Source organism: Apium graveolens, chromosome 5 (assembly GCF_009905375.1).
Source record: "Apium graveolens cultivar Ventura chromosome 5, ASM990537v1, whole genome shotgun sequence".
Lineage (NCBI taxonomy): Eukaryota > Viridiplantae > Streptophyta > Magnoliopsida > Apiales > Apiaceae > Apium > Apium graveolens.
The window spans coordinates 4,466,206-4,493,126 of NC_133651.1; the positions used below are offsets into that span (position 1 = coordinate 4,466,206).

At 34.0% G+C, this 26,921-nt stretch overlaps 2 protein-coding genes across 2 annotated transcripts; both read right to left on the reverse strand.

Moving 5' to 3' along the window:
• Window positions 1–5,885: 5,885 nt before the first annotated feature.
• LOC141661506 (uncharacterized) lies at window positions 5,886–14,297 on the reverse strand. The gene is made up of 2 exons (XM_074468531.1): window positions 13,725–14,297; window positions 5,886–6,224 (listed from the first exon to the last, which is right to left on the reverse strand). Exons 1-2 carry the CDS (start codon window positions 14,223–14,225, stop codon window positions 6,150–6,152), a joined length of 576 nt encoding a protein of 191 aa, XP_074324632.1. The 5' UTR covers window positions 14,226–14,297; the 3' UTR covers window positions 5,886–6,149.
• Window positions 14,298–20,179: 5,882 nt separating this feature from the next.
• LOC141662044 (uncharacterized) lies at window positions 20,180–26,694 on the reverse strand. Its single transcript, XM_074469097.1, has 7 exons — window positions 26,558–26,694; window positions 26,061–26,448; window positions 25,412–25,644; window positions 25,067–25,325; window positions 21,150–21,329; window positions 20,899–21,054; window positions 20,180–20,770 (listed from the first exon to the last, which is right to left on the reverse strand). The coding sequence occupies exons 2-7, from the start codon at window positions 26,088–26,090 to the stop codon at window positions 20,603–20,605; spliced, it is 1,026 nt and encodes a 341-aa protein (XP_074325198.1). The 5' UTR covers window positions 26,091–26,448; window positions 26,558–26,694; the 3' UTR covers window positions 20,180–20,602.
• Window positions 26,695–26,921: the final 227 nt, after the last annotated feature.

Below are 26,921 nucleotides of genomic sequence, written 5' to 3' on the forward strand. Positions count from 1 at the left end.
AACCCCATGGTTTTGAACATGAACAACATCCGGACTATGTTTACAAGCTCAAGAAGGCATTATATGGCTTAAAGCAAGCACCAAGGGCTTGGTACAAGAGGCTTAGTAAGTTTTTGATCAAAAATGGCTTCATTCGAGGTAAAATCGATCCTACTTTATTTACTAGGCAAGATGGTAATGATATTTTGATTGTCCAGATATATGTAGATGATATAATTTTTGGATCCACTAATGATTCTATGTGTGAGTTGTTTTCTAAGTGTATGCGCAGTGAATTTGACATGAGCATGATGGGTGAGCTCAACTATTTCTTGGGACTCCAAATCAAGCAATCAAAGGATGACATCTATGTTCATCAGTCAAAGTATATGAAGAACTTGCTGACTAGATTTGGATTTGAGCATGTCAAGCCAAAATCTACACCAATGAATCAAAACAGCAAGCTGACTTCAGATGAAAACGGTAAGGCAGTTGATATCAAAAAGTATAGAGGCATGATTGGTTGTCTTTTATATCTTACTGCTTCTCGGCCAGATATTATGTATAGTGTTTATGTATGTGCTCGTTTTCAAGCTAAACCTAAGGAATCACACTTAGATGCAGTTAAAAGAATATTTCGATATTTAAGTGGGACTATTAATCTTGGGTTATTTTATCCTATTACAAGCACATTTGATCTTGTGGGGTATAGTGATGCATATTATGCGGGATGTCAAACTGATAGAAAGAGCACAAGTGGTGTTTGTACATACTTAGGACACAATCTCGTATCTTGGAAAAGTAAGAAACAAACTTCAGTCGCATTATCCATAACAGAAGGTGAGTATTTGGCAGCTGGTAGTTGTTGCTCTCAAATTTTGTGGATGATTCAGAATCTACGAGATTTTGGAATCAAGTGTGGCAAAGTTCCAATCTATTGTGACAATACTAGCACCATCAACATATCAAATAATCCGGTGAATCACTCAAGAACAAAGCATATTGATGTTCGTCACCATTTCTTGAGAGATAATGATGCTAAAGGTAAGATTGAATTAGTTTTTGTGTCTACTGAATATCAATTGGCAGATATCTTTACAAAACCCCTTGGCGAAGCAAGATTTTCTACCATTCGACGGGAACTTGGCATGTGCAGTGTATAATGGCAAGCTATCTTTGGAAATTTGGTAATATTAGCTTACTATCAATTTTCATGTTAGCTTACTATGATTGTTTATTAAGTGTCATAATTTATGTTTAATTTGATTTATTAATTTTGACATGCCATTATCTGTTTATTGCTGCTTACTTGTTTGTGTGTTTTGATGCTTTATCTTATCATTTTTTTAAACTGATAACATGTGGTAGTTCTAATAGATAGACATTATATTAGGATATTTGTTAGATTTAGGATAACTACTTTTTTAATTAATCCTAAATCTCTCCCCTAAAAAGTCTGTCACACCCGGGTTAGGGTTTTTAACCTTATTTCAAGCCACATCCTTTCTACCGCCGCTCCTCATTATTTACAGCAATTGTTTCACCATGGTTCGTGCAACACGAAAAATCAAGCCTTCTAGCAAATCGTTCTACCTCTAAACATGATAATAGTGTGGTTGATTTTGGAACCGAGAGTGCGAATGAAGTGTCTCATACCCCCGACTCTAAGAAGCTCAAGCTCACTCTCTCTTTTGATTCTCCTGACTTGGAGCAGAGGTTCACAGAAAATGCTTTGGATACTCGTCCCATCCTTCCTGGTATTTTGGTTAATGGTAAGCTCCTTCAACAGTCTGGAGCATTATCTTTGTTTCAAACTGTTGGTATGGATAGTTTTATTCTAGATTTGCCTAAGACATACTATCCTGATTTGATTCGTGAGTTTTATGCAAATCTTCATGAGGATAAGTTTGGTAATTGTGTTTCAACTGTTCGTGATAAGCGTATTCGACTGAATCCCCCTTTTCTTAGTACTTTAATTAAGTTTGAGAATCCTACTGAAATTGAGGTCTTTATGGGTAAAGGTTATGTCGTGTTGTCTGGTTTCTCTGTTATGGATCAATTTAAGGTTCTATTAGGTTCAGACAGCAATGTTGAAGAAAACCCCCAACCTCCATCCACTACTATTGTTACCCCAATGGCTCATTTTCTGTTTAAGATCTGTCGCGCTAATTTGTGTCCTAGAGGAGGAAACAAATCTACTTTCAGTTGTCAGGATGTGACAATAGTTGTCATGATATTAGCTGGTAGGGCATTTGATTTATCTCATTTGATCCTTAAGAACATGCTAGCTACTGTGAACCAAAAGAAGATAGGCCTGCCTTATGGTCTTTTGTTATCCAGAATTTTTGATTTTTTTAAGCTTGATCTCAAGACTGCTGCTAAGCTAACTATCAAGAAAGTGTTAGATGCCAAGACTATAGCCATGTCAAATTTGCATATTGAGAATGGTGAGCTGGTAAGGATTATTCCAACTCTACCTCCCGAATCCCCTGTTGTTGCCCCTACTGTTAAATCAGAGTCTGAAGTGATTCAGTTGCTTAAGGGAATACAAGATGACAATACTCTGCTATTTGGTCATGTGGCTGCTACTACAGAACAGTTAAACCAGCTCAAGACAGAGATTAATGGTTTGAAGGACATTCTGTTGAACTTCATGTATACTGCCAACCCCTCTTCTTCCCAGTCTAATGCAGATTTGGATACTAGTTTGGATGATCTGGTTAATGCTGCTGGGGATATGGACAATCAGGATCAGCAAGATGCTTTCTTTTCTCCAAAAGAGGATGCTCTCAACATTTTTGATCAGCCCTCAACCTAAATCTTTTTTATGCTTTAAGGAGAAATTTAGGAGATTTATGTTTGTTTAAGACTTGTTTCATCTGCTACTTGGTTTATGATGGTTGTTTTTGTTTAAGACTTGATTTGTTTTTGGTTATATTAAAATCTGGTTATGTTAAGACTTGGTGATGTAATGATATGCTGCTATGTTTGTTGTGTTGGATATGCATTTGTGCTATTTGCAGTTTAATGATTTGCAGTAATATGTTAGAAAGTATTGCTTAATTTTGAGATATGCATAGATTTAGGGGGAGTTTTGTAATTCTCCTAAATTCTTGTAATCATCAAAAAGGGGGAGATTGTAACTCCTTAGTTTTGATGATCACAACACAGCAAGCCATCATATTGTTATTTAAGACTGTTTGCAGGATATATCAGCTTAATGACATTGTTGTTTAAGTATCATGACAGCAAGCTGTCATAAGACAGTGATCTATTTCAGCAAGCTATAATCACGTTATTCAGAATAACAGCAAACCAAGATGGACAGTCCAAATTCAATAAGGGTTAAGTATCAAATTTACCACTATATAACTAGCGAAATATCAAATTTACCATCGATTAATTCGAGGTCTCAAATTGACCATTTTCATACAAAAATACTAACTTTCGGTGATAATTTTGAGATGTCGCTAGCTTATGACCGACTTGAAAAATGGCCAATTTGAGACCCACCTACTTGAAAGTGGCCAATCTGAGACCCCGAATTTATTGTTGGTAAATTTGGAACTTTGTTAATTATATAATGGTCAACTTGATAATTAACCCAATTCAATAAGGAAACAGATTTTCAAGGAGAAATTTTAGGAATTTCTTTTAACGAATTGTAAGGACTTCTCTATTATATTATCGTGTTTTATATATAATAGAGCTCATATATAAAATGTTTTCAAGCATTAAAACAATTTTCCTAATTTGTAGGAGTTTGTTTTATCTTCAAACTCTATCTTCTACAAACCAGATTAAAACGTTAGAATTGGATTAAAACATTCTTTCTCTCTTCTATCAAACGGATACCTAAACGTTGAAAACCATCCTAACTAATTTAAACGTTAGAATTGGATTCTAACCATTGTAAGTTGTTCAGATTGTTTTGAACGTTAGTGTATGTTTATATATGAGGTTTCTTGCAGTTTTTATGATTAACTAATTGCAGCAAGAACACCTACAACTCTTTGCTTTCATTGAAACAAAAGATTCTCTCGAGCTCTTAATTATATATACACGTTATATCTTAGAGAGTCTATAGTTTGAGTTGTAATCTTTTTATTATTCGATTTGTATTGTTCAATTTGTATTGTGGAGTTGCTGAATAGTTGGCTAAGGAAAACAAGGGTTTGGTGAACTAGTGCTAGTGAAGTTTGTACTACGGGGTAGTATAGTACTTAGAGGGCAGGTTCAGAAACAGGGTTTCAGCAAGTCATTATCAGCAGCTGGGATAAAGGGAGATATATTATTGTATCTTGTAGTTGTAAACTTATTGTGATTCAATAATATATTCTCTTACCAAGTTGGTAAGAGAGCAGGACGTAGACCATAGAGGATTAGGGTCGAACTTGGCTAAAATTCTTGTGTGTTCTTATTTTCTACACTGCATTTAGTCATCCCAGCTTGCTATCATTATCTAGATTATTGAACTGTTGATTAAATCTCACAAGTTATTATCGGGTAAAATTTAAAACTAATCTTAGTTAGCCATAATCACATGTTCACCCCCTCTAGATGTATTTTCAATCTCTACCAACATAAAATTAAAATTCAATAGGGCTTGTTATTGAACAATGAACCTAACAGTAGTGACTACAATTAATTAACACGCTGGCAAATGCATGGGGAGATTATAATTACCATGTATAGCTTTATCCTGGATAATACGTACAATTCTAAAATCCTCTCTTATTCGTGTTCTAATGGCAAAAAAATTGTGCTGGAGAATCATGTAACTCTGTTTGATACTTTTAACAAAAAGATTGTTTGACAATTAGAATATCATGTTTATTTTTGACAAAAAAAAGAGAGAATATTGTCATGTTTACTGTAACTTTTCTTAATATTTTTTTTGCCAAGATAACTTTTTTTATTGTTGTTCTAATTCAATACAAATATATATATCTTTTTTTAAAATTTTTTAATTCCACCTTAAATGTTGAAAAAATGCAAAAATAAATTGAAGGAAAATTTTGAAAAGGAAAACCGATTGCTATATTATATGCACATCTAATTTCCTTTTGCTTATTACTTCTTTTTTTTTTTATAAATTTAAAGCAAATTTCATTATTTTAAATTAAGTACAAAACCCAATTGACTATACAACCAGATTAAAAAATATATAAATAAATGAGATAAATAATAATCAATTTTATTTTCGATCACTTAACATAATAAAAAATATAAACATTCTTGAAACAGAAAATAAAATGAGTAATCTATTCTGGCCTTCTAGCCTACACAATCTTTTGGTGTCTTTCTTAACATAATAACATCATGTTCACAGAATTATTTACTCCCATTCGATTTTATGCATTTTTTCTTTCATTTTTTAAACTTCTCATTTATTTTTATAAATTTCAAAAGTTATCAAAAATGATAAAATTTTATAATATAAAAAACACTACACCCTACTTATAACCAATAAAATTGTATATTATAAAAAAATAATACATCCTACTTATAATCAATATTTCTTCCACTCACCCATTTTATGCATCCAAATATTGATCGGTCTAATCATTTTAATCACTTTTCCTACATTTTTTCACAAAATTACATTTTTTTAATAGGCTCGCTGTCCAAACCAATCAACCCTATACAATTCAACCAGACAGGCCGGGAGCGGTCATTACTTTGTGTAAAAGATTCAGTTTACACCAGTTTTGAGAATCACAAAACCCGGCGTTTTACAATACGAAAATTTTCTGTACTAATTTAGTTCCAAGTTGTAGCCTGCATTTTACATGGGGCTCAGCCGCTCGAATAAATGAAATTTTTTCAGGCTCGTAAGTCATAAGTAGCTTATAAAATGTTTGGAACGAGGAACGAGCAAATACATCTCTTCCGTGCCTGTAAACTCGAGCTTTTATTTATTTAATGGCAAATACAATCGATCATCGGAAGGTAGTCCGAGTAGTAAGCTAAACATTCAGTACAAATTTGTTCAAAACTCGACACTCTCTCTCTCTGAATAGCTAAATATTTACATACGACAAATAGAGTATTTAAATACTTGATACCGTCACAATCCAAACAAATTAATGTGAGCCTAACCAGAGACACACTGGATTCCGAACAACTAACTAAAGATATTCAAATGTACATAGACTAATCATCAGTTATCAGTTGTGAACAGAATGACCTATACCAGGACTGTGTCCAGGACTCGTGGGTCGAAAATCGTCGATGAAATCCATCTTGCTGTCATTCTCCTGAGATGGATGATCAGTATTAGGCATGCCAGGCTTCTGTTTTGGATTCAAACTGTTGTTGCTCGTGCCACGGTGATGATGATGGCGGTGCGGATATTGCCTAGAGCATTTCTTGCATTCTTTGGACTTCAAGTGCCTGCCTTCAACGCTTATTAGAATAAGCTCATTGCTTACTATCAACATAAAAACAAGCACACTCAAATTAATCTTGAATCCCATATATATGAACTAGGTTTAGTATGAAGATGGGTTTAGGGATGATTAGTAGAGAAGGATGCAACTGTAGTATTTATAGTATAGAGGGGGATGCGATTGTCCAGACTAGTGGGAGTAAAGATTCGAAAATTCCAAGGAGTGGTGCGTAAAAAAAATGAGAAAAAAAGAAGATGCAAGAGGAGATATTTAACGACAAGAACTCGCATTTCAAAACAGCCGGCACTAAAATGAAATATCAACTTGATAAAAAAATTATACTGATTTTTAAATAAAATTCAGATTTTAAAAAACGTTATGGACTAAAATTATCGGTTTAGCCGGGACTTCAGTCTAGATTCGCCCGCTCTCGGTTCCGCGCCGGAGATATTATGACTTGATAAAAAATTTATATTGATTTTCAACGGTGATGACCTAAATGTCACTTGGGGGTTAAAATGGCCTTAAATGTCATTTTAAAACGGTAAATCGTGTAACGTTTATGCAAAAGATATAAAATGGTACTTCGTGTAATGTTTTGGCATTTTAAATTTCTTTTATGCGCAAAACGGTAGATAAAGTACTATTTTGATACAAAACGCTATATGGTGTACCGTTTTGAGCCAAAACGTTACTTCAACTAACGTTTTGTACATTATAAAAAAATTAAAAAAAAATTAAAGTACTAAAACGGAACACTATGTACCGTTTTGCATTAAAAAAATAAAACGTAAGACGAAGTACCGTTATGAGGTGACATTTTGGGCCATTATTTTCAAAAGTGACATTTTGGACCATTTAACACTCAAAAATGATATTTTGGTTCATCTCTAGATTTTCAAATAAAATTCAGATTTTAAAAAACGTTATCCACTAAAATTATCAGTTCAGCCGGGACTTCAGCCTAGCCTAGGTTTGGCCGCTCTCAGTTCCGCCCCGGAGATATTATTAACAGGAAAAGAAAAAAAGGTAGAAATGGATGGTTTTCTTGAGAGTTGAAGCCCGACCTCTCGTGAAAGGGGGGAAGGAAAAGGTTTATATGCACCATCAATCTAGCTAGCTATATCTTTTTTGATTTACACTTGTCTATATTCTCCCTCACTTCGCTCATGGCCTTGCCTGCTTCTCCAAGTATCCATATCTCCTTTGCCTTGTAATTCCAATGGTTACCATGCATTTTACCTGTATATATGCCATCGCAGCCAATTTCTTGACAGATTATTGTACGGATCCTGATTCTCCATCTATCATGTAGTGTTTTGTTCCCATGTTTTGCTGGACTCCAATATTTTCATTTCCTTCTCTACGCAACCATTTTCGGACTTTTTTTTTCCTTCTTTACACATAATTCTGGGAATTATTTCTGGCCTTCTACTTGCTGCTAAGTGCTAAATTCCTTTTCCTGTTTTAGTTTATATAAACTTTCAATGTCTCCTCCTATCTCATATACTAATTAATTTCCTGGTTAAATTTTCAGAAGATTCAGTTTGAAAGGATTTCTAGAGTACTTTCATAACCTCGAATCCTAATGTTCTGACTAGATATAATATATAAAAATAATGTTTCTGAGAATGTTTAATGGCGGAACTGATAACTACTTTCTGTAAAAGCTGTCAAAAGCTGAAAACATAGCTTTTTCAAAAACATGGAGATGTTTTTGCTAACAGCAACTTTTAAACCAAAAGCGTTTTTCCAGACATCAGTTTTTAGAATTAAACAAACACATTTCTTACAGTTTTTTTAGCAAAAAACTATTATAACTGTTTGCAACAACAATATATCAAACGGGACCACCAATTACGTATTTATAAAGGACGTGAAGGCTTAATTAGTATAATAATTTGGATACAGTTTCTTGTTAAGAACTTGACAAAAAAATGCAGCAAATACTCGGATAAATTAATAATCCATGTCATATCATACATGTGATCTGTGATCTGGCTAGTACATTGACGAGGGGCATTGACAAAGATTTGAATTTAACATGTTCAACGTCAGGCATGAGGTACAAAATGACATGACCATATAAGCCTTGATTTAAAGGTTGTGCTAAATCAAAATCAACTCTCTACACATGTGAGCCGCATCTTGATCGAAAGTTGAAATTAACCAACCCAAAAACAGTGTTTAGTTTGTCTAATCTCAATCATTGAGCCGTTTCCTTGTGTTCAGCTGTTGCAACTTTGTCAAAATACCAGTACAAATCTAGGTTTTCAGAGAACCAAGATTTGCTAGGTTTAAGAAACAAGTTCAACATACAGTGAGATAAGTACTATATTATCGGCAAGTATAACTATGTCTTGTCAAATTCCATGACTTTAAGAAAAAAGTTCGTCGAAGTTTTCAGTATACTGTTAAAAACAAAATTCATCTGAAATTGTAGAGATTTCATTAATGAAATCATAGTCTCGGAATTAGCAAAAAGAAAAAAAAATCATAGTCTCGGACTGATCGAGTATACGGTATATTAAAACTACGTCGGCACCGAATGAATGTGTTAAAGAGTATAAGATGAGATGAGGTTCGGACCTTTCTCCGACACCTTAAAATTTTAGAGCGGTTGGTTAATTAACATAGTATCAGAAGCTCGGTTTAGAAGCTCGGTTTAGGTAGGAATTCGGGTTCGAGTACTCCCACCCTCATTTATTTAATATAAATATTCGTTAGACGACTACTCAAGAAACAACCCGCTACGCCCGGTTGGACAGTTGATAAGGAAGGGAAAGATCCTGAAACATAACATCTACCAGCTCTGTGTTAACAACATGAAAATATATATAATTTTTTGAAATCTATGGTAACATGGACACCCCGAGGCCCCATGTGTCTCCGCCTCTAGTCGGTATTCTTTAGTGCACTAAAGATGGAATAATCTCGACGTATGTATGAAACATAACTGATGGAAAAACATAAAAATTGCGAGTTTTGATAACAGGTATGATCACCTCCAGGGACTGAGGATTTGTCTACCTACCTACATATGTAACTTATATAACATCATAAATCATAGGTAACTTATATAACATCATAAATCATATTTCAGAATTAGCCGAGCTGCACTGATCCGAATACCAGATTAATAAATAAATAAATAAATTTCGTGCAATTAGCAGGTCGATCTCCTTGGATACTAGAGTATAAAGGTAAAAAAACACCAACCCTCTATTTTTATATTTTCAATTTCATATCACTATTCCGAATGTAAATGTAACTTCAACTTGGCCATTTGAAATAAATTTCTTCTACATCATATAAAACACAGAGACCGGTAAGCCGATGATAGGATCCTAGTGGCTTTACGCTCCCACCATGTATCTTACCAACCTGAGTGATTACAACTTTAAATGATTATATGTAATTGACAAACCTAACAACCTAGCTAGCTATGATATCAAAAATACAAAAATACAAAAGCCATGCACACATAAAATCAAATAAAATAGGGCTATCTCAGACCAGTCCACATTCATTACAGTCCATCTTGATTATATATATTCTGATCAAAAGGGTTCCTAATTACCTCTCAAAGAACTGAAGGGCTGCTGCACTAGTTTTGCAGCGAGTTCAGCTTATATTACTATAACTAAAAGGCAAAGATGAGTACACACTACTCAGTTTTGTTTCGTCCTTTTATTCCAAATATTCGATTGTGAACCTTCCACTCACCATTACATTACTTCTGTTCTTAATTGGACGGTTCTGGGCTCATAATGTAAAATGTCTGCGGTTTATTTAACTCTCAGCGGTTTGACAACCCTTACTTTACACTTTACAGACGAGATTTAGGCCTACATGATCAACCTTTACACATACCTAACAATTTTTTTTAGTTTATTAAGACTTTATTAACCATCTTTGCATGCATTTAATGGCAAATATTAAAAGGTGGCCTCCATGGTATAAGGAGCCAGGCCCAAAACAACTTGCATAGTTTCATGGTTTTGATTATTCTATAATCTCAATTAATTTTATTAATGATAAACTAATCACAAAAAATGCAGTGGTCCAGTGGACCAAAAGTTTGGTTATGTTTTAAAATGTAAGCAAACAAATGATAAAAAAAAGTACTATAGACAAACTGGACTCTAATTGAGTGAACTTTACAAGAGGGAATCATTAAAAGTCCGTTTTGTATGTCTAAATATATTCAATTATAATAATGTCTATATATACTCTCCAAAAACTTTCTAAACAATTCAAATTTTCTTCAAAGTATTAATCTTTAGCTCCCCTTTCTTTATTTCACTCCCAGTACAACACATAAGTGTATACTTTACCATTATTTTCTTATACTTTCACTTATTTCATCATTTCACATCATTTGGTATAGTCAAAGTACAGCATGAGTTTTTGCTCATTTATATTAATTAGCTAAGCCAGAAAAGTTAGATTTTAAATAACAGTTTCTCTTTTTTATGAGTACAATTTTTTTTTTCTAGTTTATGAGTACAATCTTTTAATTTGTAATACTGGAAAAGTATTTAATTTCTAGTCAATTATTTTAACATGTCAATGATATAGTATTATGGGAGAGAGTGCCTTTTCTAATAATGTATTAATATATGCTAGCTTATGCTGGAGTTCTTTTTAAATTATATATTTATTAAATTAATTTTAACATAAATATTAATGCATGTCATAATTTTTAAAAAAATTCCTATCTTTTCCAATAATTAGAATAACATATTAGCACACTTTCCACAGTTTTTTGTACAAAAAGTTTGGTCAAGCAATACATTTATCGTGCTAGATGTAAGCTACGGTCCAATTAATTTATATTTATTGGCGCTGCAGGTATATCTATACCATCAATATTAATTAATCTAGTATAATATATGTTAAATAAATTTATAAAATTTTACAACGCCTAGTTATTAGTTCATATTTTGTAATTCAATAAAGATGAATAATAGTAAACTATTTTGCAGTTCATATTAGATTATTTGAAGCATGACCTACCTAAAATGTTTTGCACCTTAATTATATGTAATAATTTTGCAAAATTTTTTGTTTTGTAAAATTTATGGGTTTGTGGGTTTTATTCGATAATATAGAAATTTATATTATGTTATTAACCGAAGAAGTAAGTCTATGGTTTTTTTTGAATAAAGTAAGTCTATGGTTGGTGTGGGTGTTGAAAGACCCAAAATTTCAGGAAGATTCGGCAGAAAAAAAAAGAACCAAACCAGCAAAAATGATAGCAAATAATGATGGAGATCATACAAACCACAAGACATTCTAGCAAATACATCGGACATTGTCTAGCTTAAACTGCCCCAAACATGCAGGTGTCAACAGCTTGCTACACTAGTATTTGTTCCTTACTTTTTCAAAGTGATCAAAAGCGAATCTACAATATTAGTTTGCGATCAAGCACATTGCACATCAATGAAAATTGGAGTCACTTGATGCAGCATAATATCACGATAAATTTAATATTATGATATTTTAGATTTTAAATGTTCAACATGTTTATTTATGCTAGTAAATTAAAATAGAAAGAAAATTAACTAAACATTAACATAAAATCTTTATTTTTCACTTATCACTTAAATAATTTTAAATCATAAGTGTTCTTTTTTAATTATATAAATTACCTTATATTAACATGTTTTTTTAATGGGTTTAGTAAAAGCCAACAAGCACGGAAAACATATTTTTGCAGTGGCTAATTTTCAGCGGGATCCATCGTTGAGAATGATGAACAACTGCTGGGAAGATGACGCCGTTAATATTTTATCGTATCATCGTATGTGGTGCGTATTGTTTTCTTTAATATTCACGTTTTCTCCTTGTTTTCTCCTTTTTTTTCTGGGCTTGCAGTAAAAGTTGAATATATAATATAGGAGTATTTTAAATATTTAGAGCTATTGATAGCATGTGCTGTGTTGTTCCACACTATTACTGTCTTTCAATATAGTTGCAACTTGATGATATATCTTGTGATTCAAATTGTTCTGAGGTATCTAGCTAGGTACTCCCTCCGTCTCTTATTACTTTTCTTGTTTTGAGTTTTTACGGTATTCATAATAAACGATTGGCTATTAATTTACGTATAATCTATAAGAACAAATATATTGTCATGGGTGACTTTAATACAATGAAATTTTTATATTTAATACTAATACGAAATTAAAGATATTAACAATCAAAATTTTCCATTGGACTGAGGGATTATTAATTAGGGTTGTGTGTTAGTAACTTTTTTGCTGATCTACACCCCTATCTGATTTATTTAGGTTTCTTTTAGCTTTTGATTCATTGATGGTGATTGATTACAGTTGGAGAGCTTTGTTAAGTTTCTTTTTAACATGTTAAAAGACAATTAGAGAATCTTAGTCATTATGCCAAAATTGGGTCTTTGGCAGCACTGTTAGTGCTTATTATTAAACTGTTAGGTGGATATTAAGTATGGTTTTCACAAAGTTTAAAATACTTTATGTAATATTTGAGATTTTGGGCATAATATGAAACATTAGAATTGTTACGCTGTATCTTGGATCAAACTTCTGCTTGTCGATTTGCTTCATGTGAATAATAACTGTATCCGGTAGAACTTTTAACTTACTTTGTTTCTGCAACTTATTAAAATCTAGATTATGCTATATTTTAAAATCAGATTAACTTATATTATGGTATATGTAACTGTAATCAGTTTGCAGATAGTTTCAGTCTTTTCTACTAGTTTTCAAACTGGTCAAGTCTTCTTTTCTTTCAAATTTCTGGACGGAGCATTCTATTGCAGGCTCTGTAGTAGTTTTTTGTCGGTTCAGACTACATTTTTAATTATAGAAAAACTTGTAGTAATTACTTAATCAGTGGAACCTTTTTGCTAATATTCGATGATATCAGTTCGAGGTTGTCTTTCACAAGAATGATCTGCAAAATATACTTGGTCTCGTTAAATTTATGATGTTTTTCCAATGCAATAGTCATTACTTCAAACCTATAATGTTCGGCCATATATGTATACCCTTGGGCACATACTAGAAAATCCGTTGTAAATAATTGTATCGGTCTATGCCACTGAACATCTAGCCATGACTACATAAGAAAGCATGTTTGATAACAAATAATTTATATGTATTACATAAAATTGAAATTAATTTACAAGTTTCTTCTGCTGCAAATATACAGTCTCGGTAAAGACATATTTGCTAAACAAATTGATATAAATATATGCATGCACTGGGGAATGTTTGGACCTCTGAGTGCAAATTGAATTACATTCAATCTGTGAAGCTCCTTTGTAGGTCTACATATCTATGCATTTGGCTCTGTGTTTTTTTCTACGAAAGAATGATCAACACCAGGGCTGTGTCCTGGTTGTGTGGGTTTAAAATCATCCGTGCTTCCTGCATCAGAATGGCTAACACCAGGACCAATTCCTACCCCCTTCTGTTGAACTTTAACATCATTGTTAGTATAAGAGTGCCCGACACCAGGGCTATTACCTGGTGCTGTTGGTCGGAAACCATCTATTGAATTTTCAACTGTTGAAACTTTTTGTTTTCTTGTAAACTCTTTCTTACTTTCCTTTTTAAGTAGCTTCATATCATCACCAGCCGCATTTGGTTGAACAACAACACTGTGCTCGGCATAGGAGTGCCCTACACCAGGACTGTTACCTGGTGTTGTTGGTCGAAAATCATTTATAGGTTCTGCAATTGTGGATGATCCCACTTGTCTTTTTGTAAGTTTTAGTTGCCTTCCTTCACCTGATAGAATTCCATGGCAGGTAATAACTGCAAGAATTATTGCCCAAGAGTAAAAAGGTTTCATTAATTGGGCCATTACAAGGCAATAAAGATTGTGTTTTTGTTTATATTGGAAGGTTCTCTATGAGAATTGTGAGATGCTGAAGATATGAATAACAGAAGAGTGGAATGATTTGAATCTTCCGGCTCGTCTTATATTTATAGTCATAGAGAGTATACAGTGCAACTAACTAAACTTAAGAATGTTAATACAAATTTTGATGGATGACATTCCTTTGTGGCTCTTTGAGTGATGCCTAATGATTGATGAGCCTAGAAAGTGATTCTATTTTAGAGTGATAAAAAAATTAAAAGATGTTGATGTGCTGAATAATGCATATCGTGCTATTTCTATTGTATCTCAGACAATCTTAGTTTAGTTTTACAAACTTCATTTCATATTTCACTGTTCTTCCCAATTCTACATCCTTAATTGAGTGTTTGCATGAATCTAAAGATTTACCAATACTTATGAATATATATTTGAGTGGAGGCAATTGCAGTGCTGCACGAAAGATGACTCTGCACTTATACTCCATGCACGCACTGCAGTAACTTCACATTTTTAATAGTAACAACCCTCATTCCCTTAATTGAGCATAACCCTTAAATTACATGAAGAATGCCTAGAAAGGAATAGTGACTATCTTTTTTAAAGCTTGCTAAGGTCCTGCAGGCTACAATTATTCCCAGAGGTGTTTTTTGGTTGCTTTGATGCATTCGTATGCTGTATCTTACTAATTTTTGGGTTAAACCGCCTCAAAATTTAGGCCAAAATCACCGTACTTGTTGAAATGACACTTACATCAGGACAGATGGAGTGTCGTTTGTATAATTAGTCATTTTTTGTCTATTTAATTGGAGAGTGTTACCATTTGACTTTAAAAAACACTAAATAAAAAATTCAAGTGAGATAGTCAAAGTAGCTATTCTATTAACAACATATCAGGAACCACTCAGCTATTATGTCCTTTAGGCTACAGCTCAATTTGACTGCATAATCACCTCTCATTTTGCTGATAAATGCTCTTTTCACCAATTTTCAATTACAATTGTTTTCAGCAAATTGAATCTGTGAGAGAGATTTGTTAGCATAGAAAAAATCAAGGATGAACTTGATTGGCCTTAGCACCACTACCTCAACCAGCAGAATTCAGCTAAAGGTCTGAGATTCTCCTGTACTTCCCACTTAGCTGTGTATTTTATTTTATGTTGTTGGCTCATGCACAAAGCTTCATCCTCTAACGGTAGCGGTCGACAATTTGAAGTGATATACATCTGTCGTGTAGTTTGTATATTGTTTAGTTTATGCTGTGTGCAAGCTTTATGAGTATTTGATATGATTAACAAGTTAAAGGTTCCTCCTAAGATATCCTTTATAATTTGAAGAGACTCTTGTTTTGTTGTTTTCCTTACTATTTAGTATTTACAGAGTATAACTCTCTATATGGCTCTATCATCCAAGTTTCCAAAACCACTGCATTCTGTTGAAGTACTGTTGATGAGCATCACAAAATATAATGCCTCTATTCTGGACAGACTATAGCCAGCCTTGCCGACTTGCCATGGGTAATTAAGGGAAAGAGATATCAGTTATTTTGAGTGCTCTTTATTTGGTAGATGGCCCATGCATCACCTTTTGTATATTGATTTTAAAATGCACTCTGCTCTTAGAAGGAAATGATTTGTAATTACTTGAAATGCAAACCACTAATAGTGAAAAAGCAAATCTTGCTAATAATAGCCGCAATATGACCAAAGGACAATACCAATGAGTGAAGATGTGCGAGTATCTTTAAAGTCATGCAAAATATTCTTTGTATGTTTCTTTTTACTTATATATTCCATTGGTTTGACTCTCTTTTCAGGATTTCCTTGTTGAACCAATTTGCTTCATGCAGAGTGAAGGATATCTGATACCCTGAACATACAGTCCTTTAGGGCATGAAACGCAGGAGGAAACTGAGCATATCAAGGGGATACTTCATGCAGAACAGCTGATGAGGTAAATGGAATCTACTCCGGTTAATGTAATTCCTTGCTGGAGCTTAAACCTGCAGCAAACCTTCTGCCCCACTTGGATACCAGTTAATATTAGTTCAGCTTGTCTTTGCATGATCACTTATAGTGCTGAGATTTTTCTATTTGCAATAATTAACTCTACGCGTTTATAAGAAAGAATGATTAGTTGGAGTTTATCAAAGACAGCAACCTGCACATCCTACCGTTCTTTAAGTGTTAAAATATTTAGGTAAATGTTATTTTCGAAGAAGTCAAATGAAAAACATTTGCATTGCCAAATGTTGCACCTACCTCTTCCTCTTTTTAGTCACTCCAACTCCATTCAAAATGGAATTGATAACATTATTCTCCAAAGGGCAGACTTTATTGTTGGCTCCTAGAGCTTTGGAAGACCTCTACAGTTTTCTCCACTGAGTTATTAAGAATAAACAAGTTTAATACTATTTTGCAGGACAGGTAGTTGGTCTTTGTGTGCTAGGCTGTGGTGCACGGGCAAATGTTTTACTAGATTTTAATTATAATAGTTTCAACTTGCTGAAAAGCAGCTTGATAGTGATTTTGGCAGGATAACAATGAGATTCCCTTTGCCTTTAGAATCTTAGAATCTTAATTGTCAAAAGACAGTATATTTACATCTTGTGTTTATAACGGAATAGTATTGTAGAGACTAGAGACCCTTTAAAAGATTGCACGCCTGTTGTTGCAGTGTAGTAATATTAAGTAATTAAATACCTAAAAAATATGAATAATTAAGTACTAAAAAGATAGGTTCTGGTGAACTAAGAGAGGCTGGAACCTGGAACCTAGAACCACAGGGCTTTCAACCTTTATTTCTCAATGTAAAAGAAAGGAATGGTGTAGTCAATATTAATCACAACCGATCATTTATATTATTTCCCCAGCAGATGCCTCCCTTTCTATACTTTGCTAATTTGCAAATGCCTCTTTTTTTTTTTTTTTTTTGCTAACTTGCAAATGCTAGTAAATACTTGTGGATTCAGGAGGCATGACTGTGCGCTTATCTAGATTTCTGCAATAATTTTTTCCCTATAATTCCTAGTCGCCTTGATGATACAATGCAAGTCTTTAACTCTTTATAACTATAAGAATGTTAATTGGTTAAACTATTGATTGGAGTCTCATATCCACAGGTTTATATTATGTGCACAACTGACATTTCCTTCCTACAAACTAAATATAGTTAAGTTTTCTGAAAAGAAATGTAAGATTTTCCCTCGACCTTCAATAGTAATTCCATTAAAATTCCATCAACCAAGAGGGTCCTTGTGATAATATGGAACAAAGAGGTTTTGCATTCCTTTTAGTGGAGATGCAGGAAGCAACGCGTGATGCTTGACAATGGAGACATTAGGTCTCACTTCTGAAATTTTAACAGTGATTTAAAGTTCAAACTGAATTGTAATGGTTGGCCTCGATATGACTCTTTTTTCACTCAATATTGTTTCCCTGCCCTATGTAGCTAGGAAAACTTCTCTAAACAAGGTGTACTCATTTTTTAGTTTTTGACTTGCACGATCCAGTATCACAGACCTCAGAGCATTTCCAATGTAGACAAAATTGGACATCTTCCTCTAATGAGAATGACCATCTCCCAGTAATTAATCTACCAGTTTATTAAATTTATTATACCACAGATGGGCTGTTGTACAAGGTGGCTACACTTCTCTTAATAAAGTAAGGAAGTGGTCGAGACTCGCAATGGTGGACCTGGACCACTTCTTTAATTTGCTCGAGTGGTTTGAGTTCTGCTGAAGTTTATCTTAAGTATTCCCATGCACAAAGTGACGCTCCATTAGAGTTACTCTGAGGATCTTTTATTTGACTGAATATTTGCAGTAAAGGGTTCCATGTCTAAATGTGTGGTATTGAGGTGGGCCATTATATTTGCGGGGTCTTGTGCAATACAACTCTTTGCACAACCTGTACACCCCTGAAGTCTGGAAGTTCTTTTGGTTTTTAATGTATTATCTGATTAATAAATATTAAACTGCATTTTTAAATATTAGTACCTTTATCAAGTCATTACATGCATTCATAAACAGTATGATGGATTACTAGGTTTGTCTGGGATTTCTGTAGAATTTGAGTTTGATAATGAGATATTAACCCCTAAAGATGCAAAGCTTCTCAAAGATTGACGCTATATGGATAGTATGACAGTGTCGACAATTCTAGAAATACGAGGTTTCTACACATTATCAAACAAATGGTACCTCAGTAACATGCTTTCATAGTAAGTAATATATGTCGAGGCATTATACAGTAAATTTCTTCTGCAAACTATACCACAAAGTAGTACACATCTCATCCGCATTACAGATCTGCAGTTCCCTTATATGCATGCCCATGTAAAAGATAGAATGTTGCGATGATAGTATTGCAAAAGTTTCTGTAATAACTGACCCAAGGAGCAGATTTATTCTATTGATGTTAAATTCTTATTCATATCCATCCATCTTTGTATGTTGTCAAACTATAAGCTTTGTTCTTGTATTAAAATTTTTGTGAATAGAAGGTGAGCAAAAAGATAAAATATTACTGATCACTGATATTATTGATATATTTGTAATATTGAATCTTTTAATATATAGCACGCCCATGCAGGAAAAATTTACAAAACATACACATATTGAAACGCTTATTACATGGTGAAAACATAACAAATAGTACATACAAATGTTCAAGACACTATTTAGCAGAATAATGTAATACACAAGTGAATGATATAGACATGTAAGATGAATGGAACAACCTAGCCCTAATTGTGAGTGGAATGTCCAACTCCGGGGCTGTGACCTGGTGATGTGGGTCTGAAGTCAGCCACATGACCTGGAGGTGGCGGTGCACGAGTACTGCTGCCAGAAGCCTGACTTGGTGGCGTTTGAATGATACCTGTTGATGCAATATCTTGATTACCATATGCATTTTTATTGTTAATCATACCTGCAGTGTGTTTGATGTCCTTTCCAGGGACCGTGAAGTGAGACTGAAGTTTCTTGGTATCACCTTTCGTTTTTGTCCTCAAATGCCGACCTTCTGCTGACTGAATCTCGAATGAGAGAGTTAGTACTAGGAAAAGAGTGGTAAGGATCAGCAGTGTTTGAGCCATGGAAAGGACACTGAGGGAGGAAAGGAAGAAGCAATAGAGGTGAATGAAATGCTTAATGCTCTTTCATCTCTCGCAGTCTTGTGTATTTATAGAGCAGCAAGCCACAGAAAGAGCCATGAACATTGGGGCGGCTGATTACTTTTCCATTTTCAAAAAGGTGAGCTTAACTTATTTCTAAACTCTACTGGGTATTTTATGCCACTATGCAACTTAAATTAATAGATTGTTGTGAGAGTAATCTAGGAAGAGTTATATGCATGCCACATGAAAGCTTTTTTTTTCGGTTCATTCCTTTAATTTTTTATGAAAAAAGTTACCGTTTTGAAGCTGCTACAGATTAAAGATTGCCGCCTAAACTTGTATCTTAATAATTTTGTCTCATCCGTCAGATGTAATTTTATGGACCTGAATAATTATTGAAACGGTGGGATAGTAAGATATCGCTCTCTAGGAATAGTTGAGACGTGCGAAAGTTGGTCCAGACACCGAGTTAAAAAAAAAAGTGCAATTCTGCAAAGTAGTCGTGACGCTATCCAGAAAAGTTGTATACTAATGTTCCAGTCGCATACTGAACGTCACTCTGCATATTTTTACTACTTAGAACATAGAGAACAGTTATTAAATTCATCAGATCAGATATTTAATATATATTCTCTCGACAATACTAGTGAAACTTTACAATGGATTCAAACTTCAAAACTTTCAAAGGTTGCAAAATCTTAAGCAAGTACAGCTACGTCCAGGATTAATGCACAGCATTCTCTTAACAGTCCATACTCATTCCGAATGGCAAATTTTGAGACACAAAAGAGCTCAACTAATTACTATCACAAGAATAATTAATCGGCAGAAATGTTTACACTTCTACGTATCCCATTCAAAATTGACAGGAAAATAGACATAAAATCCAACATGGCCGCGTTAGACACCATGGATACACAACACTAAACTCTTTTCAGGACCTTCTACCAAATGTCTACAACCTGTTAATCTATCATAATGAGATATAATTAAACTGATCAAACAAGACAAATTCAAACTAAAAAAGAAAAATTAAAACTTGCCACACGATGATGTTGAAGGGGCCTGTATCTACATCAGCTTCTCTGGTAAGAATCAGTTGAAGTTGCACGACTTTGAGTATAACTATGTCAAGATTGCGTAAAAAAATAAGGCCTCTTAAAAGAATCCCAGCTCTCTCCTATTCAACTCAGACGATCCATGTATTGCAATAACAAATAACAGAGAGGTTAGGACTGCTTTTAATAGTCAACACTAAGAAAGCTCTCATAAGGCGTTCCCCCAAGCGTCTTGTTTACATCAGTCCAGTTCTCAATGTGTTCCCACAAAGGTCCTCTGTGTATCTTAACCTGGTGGCTTGTCAAGTTCATTCGAGGCAATCCTAGAAACTTCTGAACTTCATCCAGTTTCTGCATTTCAGTAAAAAATCAGAAGTTGAGTATGATTTCAAAAGATTGTAGGGAAATGGTCACCTTAGAACAAGGAACCATTTATTTTACAATTTATATATTTAAATGAAGTTCCACGTAACACTTACAGTGCTGTTCTTGATTAGATCCTCATAGTATAAAATGATATGCCGAGTGCTGTTAAAGTACTCTATCGCCTTTGTTACTGCGGATTCCATTTGTTTCAAATCATTAATTAAAGTTTTAGAATTGATGGTTGGTCTGTATCTTGATAGTGTATCAGCCTGCAAGAATAAACCGGAAAAGTGATTAATTACAATCTGAGAGGGAGAGAGAGAGAAAGAGCTAGACTTCAGAAAAGTGGGTGAAAGAAAGAAACCTCTTCAAACGAGTGCACGTGTGACTTGTGGGTGCCATTTAATAACTTAGCATGCCGGTCATATGAATTTGCAAGCATTGAGACCATTCGACGCAGTGTATTTCTTCGGAAAAGAAGTATTACAGATACACCCTTGCTGCTGAAGTACTCTGCAATTTCTTTATGATTCTCCAGCAAGCCCTGCGCCAACCATGATAAGCTTTATATGAATCAATTGGCGCTTTCTTACATAGAAATAATATACAATTGGAGCAAGATCAACAGGTTGTGGATAGAAAAGTAACAAGATGAATAACTTTTTCTTAGCAAAAAGACAACATATATTCCTCTCAAACTTTACTGCATCCTCTCAAACCTTACTGCTTCAAGATGCATAGATTTCAGTGCATGTCAAAATGTCAAGGTTTTATGACTCAGGTGAATCAACATATCATCTACTACCATTTTATTCCCACCAACAAACATTTACAATGTGACTTGGCAAACAATCAATGTAATGGGCAATAGATAAAGTTAAGGGTCAGCAGCAGTGGTATAAGCAAGTAGGTTGAATATGGACTACCGTCATAATCGTAAATGCAAATATTAGATTTACATTCCTTAAATGGAAAAAGAAAAAATATTATCCACTCATACAGCCGGTAACTGCCCAGAGCTATAGATTATATCTTCAACAACCTCCATCCCAGACCTCTGTTAAGAAAGTAACCACTAGGTCAACCGTGATTGAAATAGGTCATCAGGTGAGTTACTCGTAACGTCATGCTTACGACGGTATATTAGGTCAGTGCAAAAATGCAGCCATCTTTCTGCTGATTCACAGGACCCCAAATATATGAATATGTAAGCGCAATTGTGGTAGTAACACCAAATGCATTGAAATTAACATTTCTACATAAGAGTTACAGGCACAAATGCATGAGATGCTTTGAAGTTCTGATAAGAGTAATGTCTAGAAAAAATATACATGGACAATATACATGGATTTCACTTTTGAGAATCTGTATCACACGAGGGAGAGAGGGGGATAAAAGAGTCGTGTCTCAGACAAATAAACCGTTAAAAACAATGTACGATACTGTGCACATAATAAATCTGCTAATTCTAGCATGTAACTTACACTGGCACACCATACCATGCAGAACCCTAGATAAAGTACCTGGCTGAGCAGATTTGACAAGTAATTAACTATTGGAAGAATCATTTGAAGGAAATCACAAGACAAAGTGGAGAAGCGTAGTTAATTGGTTAACCCATCAGAGAAACCCCAAATTACTTGTTATCTGTTTCCTCAAAAAGCTATTTATCCATTTGAAGTGGCTTATTTCCTGACCAACTAAAATCTTGGGCAGGTTCAAGAGTATTACTCAGATATCAGCTCTTGTTTCAATTCAGTCTATTAGAAAAACCTTCATTTTCCTAAGTAAAGAAGGAGATCAAGAGAGAACATTTTTTTAACTACTTGTCGACCCTTTTCAAGATTGTAGGGTTGAAGATAAATAATTCATGAAAAATTGTGTGCTTATGGAGAAGGTTGCATTGGTGGACCATGTAATTTTGTGTGTTCCTGAGTTTTGTTATCATTAGGACTGAGCAGAAAACCGAAAAAATCCGAATCCGAAATCGAAACCGCTAAAAACCTTTAAAATCCGAACCGCAAAAATCCAATCCGAAACCGAAACCGCGAAATTAAAAACCGAAACCGATTTTCCGGGTTCGGTTATAGGTGAAAACCGAACCGAAAAACCCCGATCCGAACCGATAATTAAAAATAAATAAATAAATAAAATATATTCAATATATATATGTTTTAAAAGTTAATAAATACATATAGGAATATTCATCGATCATCAAGCCTGAATTAGCTAGGATCTTGCTTGTGCATTAATACATGTTTTTTTAGAAGTTATGAATCATGTTCACTGCCCATTGACTGGCAAGAAATTATTTTATCTACTATCTGAGTTCCCTGAGTTCCCTGTATATACCAAAGGTGTTTGGTTATCATAATTAACAAATCTATATATTTTTTTTGTACTTGAACCACACATGCAAACTTGCAGTTAGTGTGCGTTGGTGGTAACTAATGACTTATGTTAGCTGTCTGGCAAATGATGTTCTTTATCTCTGTCATTTTTTTAATATTCTCTTTATATTGTCCTGTAAAAATGTCAACAGTAGTTTCCTTCTTTTTCCTATCATTAGCTAAAGTCATGTCTGTTAAAATAATGCTCGAATTAATTTAGATTGTTGTAATTTATTATAACTTTGTATTGTTGTTTCGGAATAAATGTATTTTGTATTTTGTACTTTAAATGCTTAAAAATTTTATTACTCATATTTATTTTGCTAATTTTATTGGACGTGGTGTGGTGTTATAACTAGATCTGGCAATTCGGATAACCGGTTCGGTTTCGGATCGGATCAATTTCGGATCGGGTCTACTTTCGGATTATGATATATTTGAAAATCATTCGGATCGGATCGGATGTGAGTCAGTTCGGGTCTAGTTCGGATTAAAATCGGATACAATTTGGATTAAGATCGGACAAAATTATGTTCGGATTAAATTCGGTTCGGATATTTTCGGATCATAACTTATTTATTTTTTCAATTTTTGAGATTTAAAATATAAATTTTGCTTATTTCGGGTCATATTCGGTTCGGGTAATATATTATTCGGTTTTAATCGGTTCCAAGTTATAATCGCAACTTGTATTTCGGATCATTTTCGGTTAACTTTTCGGTTTGGGTATTTTTCGGATCGGTTTAAATCGGTTTTCGGGTAATTATCGAATTGTATGATTCGGATCTCAGATCGGATCTCGGTTTCATGAATTTCGGTTCGGTTCTTCGGATCCAGACCCATTTTGCCAGGTATAGTTATAACCGAACCCGCTCCGATAAAAACCGAACCGAGGTTTTTAAAACCGAAACCGAACCGGTGGCTTCGGTTGCGGTTTTAAATTTTAAAAACCGGGGGTATGCGGTTTTCGGTTTCGGTTTTTAACAAAACCCGCCCCGATCCGCCCCGCGCTCTCCCCTAGTTATCATAGTTATGTATTGCCTTATAATATTGTGGAATTCTAAAAATTACTAGTATGGAAATACTCCAGTAAAAAAAAGACAACTTTGTGTACGGGAAGAAAGAAAAAATGCCACAAATACAAATATTTCTTAAAATTCATGTGCTGTATAATGTCACACCAATTTTTGAAGGTAGGATAACTTGTTTACCCCATTCTACTTGCTACAATATTTTTATAGATAAAACTTATCGATGCTCTGTAACGTGACAGCCCATCAACCCATATCTTAGAGTAATCATGTATGACAAATGCAATATTGAAGATAAAAATACATATATAAGAGGTTGTGCCTTGATCATTGATGACAGTAAGTTTTTAAATGTACTTCAACAGAGGTAACTCATGAATTTATTTAGAGAATGATGAAATTTTTTAGATACTTGCACTTTCCTTGGTAAGAAAATGGTTGAAAGAAGGGAAGAAAATTACAAACACATGAACTCAGGATAAAATTTAGCAAAAAAATCAACTGAGGATAAGATAAAAGTGTACAGGTACAATAACAAAGGCATACAGCATTTGGCCACAAGAACATTATGTAACTATCGCTAAAGGCAAACTTCTAATCCACCAAAGGTAAGACTCGCATGTACAGTCTCAACATAATTATAATTTGGAAACTCGGAAAACAAGAAGATCTTTATGTTATGCATTAAGGGGGAAGAAGCATATTGATATTTTGAATGAATGTATTAAAGTAGCAAGAGAAAATATAAAGAATCTAACATACGATGATGGTAGAAACTAGTAAGCACCCACAATGCAATGTCCACAAAAACACACATACATGACAGCAGATCTACAAAAATTTTAAGATCAACTGGGTACCTGATTTAGCATCCATTTGAAGCCAATGGCAGCTGAGCACTGATTCTTGGAAGCACTAGTAAACCAGTCCAAATTGTAGACTTTATCCAGAGTTCTCACTATTGAAGAAACATTATCCCTTCTTTCTTTGACAGAGAATATTTCTCCATTGGAACTTACATTAATATGACTATTTAATAGTGTCTCGAACCATCCACTTCCAGATCTCTGAGTTGATAATATGGCAAATAACCGTACAGGATTACAAGCACACTCCGCCCTAAAAATACACAATACAGGACATGAGAAAATCTTGTATGAGACTCAAATTCGATTCAAAAGCAAGCAGCACCATGTCCTGCTTACCTGCAAAATGTTTTGGGTCTCGGGAAAGTCAAGAAGGGAAGTCGAGAGTGATTGAACACGTAATCTTGACAAGGCCTCACAATGACTTTCAAATTGGCAAATTTAGACTTGCTGTGGTTTATTTGTTGAAGACAGAATGAGCAAATCATAACACTGCATACCATCAAAAAAACCAAGACTATCATCCTTAAGAATCTAGGCGATTTTTTGGGCCGCTTAATGATAAGTGTGTCCTGTTAATCAAAAAACCAATAATTAGGGCCACATATCAAACCAACTAAACAAACTAAAAACAACAAGTTGCAAATTAAATCAACTACTTCTTCATTGCATCCAACTTCAAAGTAACTCAATTAAAGCCATTACAACAAACACAACCTAAAAAGGTACAAGATTTAACTCACCCTGGACCAATCCACAATGAATACAAAAATGATACACACAAATATCTTACTATGACTAACATTAACCACATATACTACTAAAACCCAAACAACCCAGATCAAAACACACATTACTCAAACTAAGGTAACTAAAAAGTGCTTAACAACATTAACTATATAATCTAAAAACACAATAAAAGTAGAAAAGGTCAAAACTTTAAGATAAAGAATGTGACAGAAATGGAAAAAGAACAGAAAGTTCTAACCTTGTTGAAGAAACAGATGTATTCAGCCATACTGAATCCAAGAAAACCAAGAAATGAAGATGGGTTGCTTCTTTTTTGTATCTTTTTTCCAGAAAAAGTTCAAATTGTTTTGAACTTAAACCCCTCTTCTTGTATTGAATAATCACTCAGAAATGTAATGTGGCAGCACCTAATGAATCCTTAAAATGAGAGAGAGAGAGAGAGAGAGAGAGAGAGAGAGAGAGAGAGAGAGAGAGAGAGAGAGAGAGAGAGATATGAACTGTAGCAGCACCCAATGAATCTTTAAAAAGAGAGAGAGAGAGAGAGAGAGAGAGAGAGAGAGAGAGAGAGAGAGAGAGCTCAGTGTAGAGAGTGTTATATTTCACAGCTGGGAACCATTTAGTACTGCCTGCATAAATGTAAGTAGATGGTGTTTATGATAATGCAAATGTAACAAGTACAGATGAATATGTAATACTCGTTTATAATAAGTAAAGTGATGGAATCATTATAAGTACAATTAAACAAACAGCTAAGTGAGATCCATTTGGTGTAAATATAAATGCCCTTATTTCTCTGCCTTAATATGCATCTTTAAATTAAAGAAGTGGGCAGGATAAATGTGATGCCTAGTGAAACGTTCAAATCTTAAACACCCCCCAGAAAAAGCTTGATAAAGACACAGGCTTTTATACTTTTTTAATATACCCTACTTTGTATAGTTGTGCTCTGTTGTTTTCTGGACCTTTTTTTGAAGAAAAATGTTATTTTATAATAATGACGTCTTCGGTCATGATTATAGAAATCAGCCGATTTTCTTAAAATTCGTCGATAAATTAATAAAAATATTTTTCTGATTTGATCAATTTCAGAGAAATTATT

Excerpts from the sequence above, each read along its gene's own strand:
- LOC141662044 (XM_074469097.1), bottom strand. The coding sequence starts at position 26,090 with ATGGCTGAATACATCTGTTTCTTCAACAAG. Across the intron at positions 25,645-26,060 it reads ACATCTGTTTCTTCAACAAG|GACACACTTATCATTAAGCG; the intron begins GTTAGAACTTTC and ends TTTGATTAACAG. Across the intron at positions 21,330-25,066 it reads TCAAATGGATGCTAAATCAG|GGCTTGCTGGAGAATCATAA; the intron begins GTACCCAGTTGA and ends TGGTTGGCGCAG.
- LOC141661506 (XM_074468531.1), bottom strand. The coding sequence starts at position 14,225 with ATGGCCCAATTAATGAAACCTTTTTACTCTTGGGCAATAATTCTTGCA. Across the intron at positions 6,225-13,724 it reads CTGGTGTTGATCATTCTTTC|ATGGATTTCATCGACGATTT; the intron begins GTAGAAAAAAAC and ends AATGACAGCAAG.